Source organism: Olea europaea, unplaced genomic scaffold (assembly GCF_002742605.1).
Source record: "Olea europaea var. sylvestris unplaced genomic scaffold, O_europaea_v1 scaffold867, whole genome shotgun sequence".
Classification (NCBI taxonomy): Eukaryota; Viridiplantae; Streptophyta; class Magnoliopsida; order Lamiales; family Oleaceae; genus Olea; species Olea europaea.
Genome location: NW_019267123.1, coordinates 211,721 through 215,506, shown reverse-complemented (window position 1 = coordinate 215,506; position 3,786 = coordinate 211,721). Strand labels below are relative to the sequence as shown.

Here is a 3,786-nt window from a genome sequence, read left to right as displayed (position 1 = left end):
TTTGGCACTTTAAAGTGGGTTCTAAGGGGCCAATTTTTGATTGTAGCTGTATTTTAAAAAAGGCTTAATATGGTACCAAGACGTAAGCTTTGAGGCAATTTGGGGCATACACCTCAAGACAAACCAATAAATTAAATGATATAAAAATACAAAAAATATGTCTTAATAAATCATAAACCATATTGAAAAATACATAATAAAACAACCATGTTAGAAGTCTAACTTGCAAACGAATACAAAATAGATTAATAAAATATCAAATAATAAGTTTTCAAGTTAGTTGTCAAGAAAAATAATATGTAATAGGATTCTTAAGGGAACCATTAAAGTCGTCCTCAACATTAGCTTTTTCATTCTTATCATCAAATGTTTACTAGCTATCATGCATTCTTTTTCCCCTTAGCTTCTGTGCAAAGACAGTAAAATGAAAATAACAGAACTCATAAAATATTCTAGATTATAAAGAAATAGCCCACAAAGCTAAGCTCAAAAGCAAAATGTCTAGAAAATGCAAGACAAACCTGCTAATATCTTAGTCCCCTTATGCATCACAAGTGCGCCTCAAGGTGTAAGCTTTGAGGCGATTCATGAAAGCCTCACATGAGGTGGGATTCAAAGCCTCATGCAGCATTTTTAAACAATGATTATAGTGCATTGTGAACACATTGGACTTAGTGTCCATTTAGCTTCAGAACATGTCCTAGATTTTTGCCTTTCTGAATTCTTTTGCGGATATAAATCTGTAATTGGTATGTTCTATTACTCTTGATAAAAATCTCATCCAAATTCTGGAGTATCGAGTGGACATATCTTTTCTTTTAATATGTTTCTAGTTGATGATACTTTCTCTCGGTCGTCATTTGTTTCTGGTAACCACCTTTTATGGTGATGATATATTTGGTTTGCACTATTTAGCCCCTACCAATAAATGCTTTTTCTGGATTATGATTATCTAAACATTTGAAGACAATTTCAATTGATTTCATAGCTTTTTCTGGAAAGTAAGATATGAATTGATGATATGATGAATAAGTGGGTTATGTTCTAGGTTTTTATCCAATATGCTTATAGGAATTTATTACTTAAATATATGTCCATTTAACACCCTCTGTTTTTAATGCTGCTGCTCCCTCTCCCTCTCCTTCTCTCCCTCTCTCTTTCTCTCAACCTACATGTATGGTGTGCTCGTGCATGCATAGAGAAACAGACCTTTCTTAAGTGACACCCTGCCTTAGTTAAAAGTTGTGGCCGCTCCAAGTAATGTTCTGTTTCTAATGTGTGATTCCATTTGTGAGATTTGCATCCTTTGTCTGGAAGGGATCTCTTATTTAATTTCCATTATGTACATTTTGAACTTAAGTGGTCTTGTTTTCTGCCCATCTGCAGGATAAAGACCAAGACTGGGGTGGTGAAGATTCTGATGATGATATTGATGATGATGATCTGAATATCTCAGATGAAGACGATTCATTTGGTAAGAAAATTAGAGCCAAGCAGCGAGGTAAGGGTGCAAATAATTTGAAGTCTACTCGAGAATTTAAATCAGCTGCTCCAGCCACTAGGCGAAGGAGGGTTAGAACCTCTTTTGAGGATGAAGAAGAAGAATCCTCTGCTGAGGATTCAGAAAATGATAGCAATGAGGATTTTAAGAATATGAGAAGGCGAGATGCACCAGTTCGCCGAAAGAATGGGAATCAATTTGTTTCGGATAGGAACAATGAACTTAGAACTTCAGGTCGGTCAGTTCGGAAAGTATCATATGTTGAGAGTGATGAAAGTGAAGATCTTGATGAAGGCAAGAAAAAGAAGAACCAAAAGGTGTGCTCATTCATTTTGCTTTTACTTTTGATTATTCTGAGCATTAGCTTAAACAATTTCATTGTTTTGCATAATTTGTGGATACTATTAAATTTTTTTTTTCACTTTTTGAATTCAATTATTAAACTAAATATTTTTACAGGCCTTGTCCTTTATCTCAATATCTTTTGGATCTTGGGTGTTCTTAATTAGTGCCCCTATAAATTCTTGAGGTCCATGTGGTTAATGAGTTAAAATTTTCTTGTTTAAAACTTTACCAACGCCTGCTTTCCTTTGATTGCTTGTTGTACTCCTTCTACCGTATTCCTTTGTCTTTGCATTAAGTTTACGCTCAAAGGTGAATAGGATCTGCATGGGGGTAAAATCGCATAGAGAAGCTTCAACTTGGTTGGGTTCCTTTTTTGATTCCGTCAACATATTTTTAAAGACTCGGCTACTGTAATTTATTTTAGATATCTTCTTCTTGATTTTTGAAATACACTTAAATATCTTCTGAAGGCTCTGCAACTAATTTTCTGTTTATTATTCCTTACTTTGTGAAGGATGAGGTTGAAGAGGAAGATGGTGACGCGATTGAAAAAGTACTGTGGCATCAACCAAAGGGCATGGCTGAAGAAGCTTTTAGAAATAATAGATCAGTGGAGCCCACGCTGCTAAGCTATTTTTTTGACTCGGAACCAGATTGGAATGAGGTGGAGTTTCTGATAAAATGGAAAGGCCAATCGCATTTGCATTGTCAATGGAAATCATTTTCTGAGTTGCAAAATGTAAGGCTTCTGCATGCTGTTGCAATAATCAAATATCAGTTAGCTCAGTACAAATTGATTGACTTATCATGTGTTAATATGTATTGAAGTTTCCTTTAGCTTGAAGAAGTTCCATATCATCTTTCCAGCTACGAATATCTGATTTTCCTGTGAAATTTCAGCTTAGTGGTTTTAAGAAGGTTTTAAATTACACCAAAAAAGTGATGGAAGATGTCAAGTATCGGAAGACTGTATCACGCGAGGAGGTAATGCTAGCCATTTTCTGGTTTGCTAAATCCTTGAAATTTTCTATTGAGATCTGGTAGAAGTAGAAGATATATTTTGTGAAAGTTGCAGCTTCTTCAAACACACAAAATATATAGATGTGTGATATCTGTTTACTATTATACAACAAAATTGTGAAGATGGTTACACTTTTAACTGTGAACTTAAATGCCAATCCTTCGAGTTGCATCGGAAACAGGTGCTTATAATGGAGATGGTTGGAATTGGATAAGAAAACTTTTTAATTAATGGTTGAGTTTGAGTTTGAGCTTAAGTTAAATTATATTGTGCCGACTGTGCCACGCCCAACACAATAGGAATGTTGGTCCTACACCTCACAAAAAATTTCACTGTTAACCACAAACTAAAATCTACTGACTATATGTGCTTTCTCTTGTAACATTATTCAATTAATACATAAAATTCTTTCTTGGAGATGTATTAATTTTAATATCTTATGAGTCTAGCTTGAGTGGAGCATCTTTGGATTATCCTTGTATCAGACCAAAGTGTCCCATGTACAGAACTTAACTAAAATTTTGCATGTATAATATTTAGATCCATACTTCTTCACAGCACCCTTAACGAGTTTAAGTAACATAATCCCAAGCCTGGCCCAAAAAGTTTATTTCAAAGAAGAAGAGTTTGAGCTGCAGTTTTAGCGATATTCAATGTTATTTTAGTGATCTTAGGTTTGTTTTTATCTCTATCTATTCGCACTTGCACTCTAAAATTTGTTGAATAATTGTGAAGCTAGAATATTATTTCTATGGGGATCAATATATTGTTCTTTAACTCAAATTTATTAGGTATTTATTTATATGTTGAACCGAATGATTTAAATTCTTAAGTCGTTAGATAGGGTCACACATATCATTTAAATATTTTCTTCAACATTGTATATCCCTTTTGCTCCAAGTTGTTGAGGACTAATAAT

At 34.1% G+C, this 3,786-nt stretch overlaps 1 protein-coding gene across 1 annotated transcript in view; it reads left to right on the top strand.

Annotated features, from left to right (window-relative positions):
* LOC111392001 (protein CHROMATIN REMODELING 5-like) overlaps window positions 1-3,786 on the top strand; it is a 25,458-nt gene that overhangs the window by 1,911 nt on the left and 19,761 nt on the right. Inside the window, exons 4-8 of the mRNA XM_023017291.1 lie at window positions 1,387-1,818; window positions 2,361-2,585; window positions 2,747-2,887; window positions 2,990-3,048; window positions 3,317-3,345. Of these exons, the coding sequence (XP_022873059.1) occupies window positions 1,387-1,818; window positions 2,361-2,585; window positions 2,747-2,887; window positions 2,990-3,048; window positions 3,317-3,345 (886 nt within the window). The remainder of the gene's footprint in view (window positions 1-1,386; window positions 1,819-2,360; window positions 2,586-2,746; window positions 2,888-2,989; window positions 3,049-3,316; window positions 3,346-3,786) is intronic.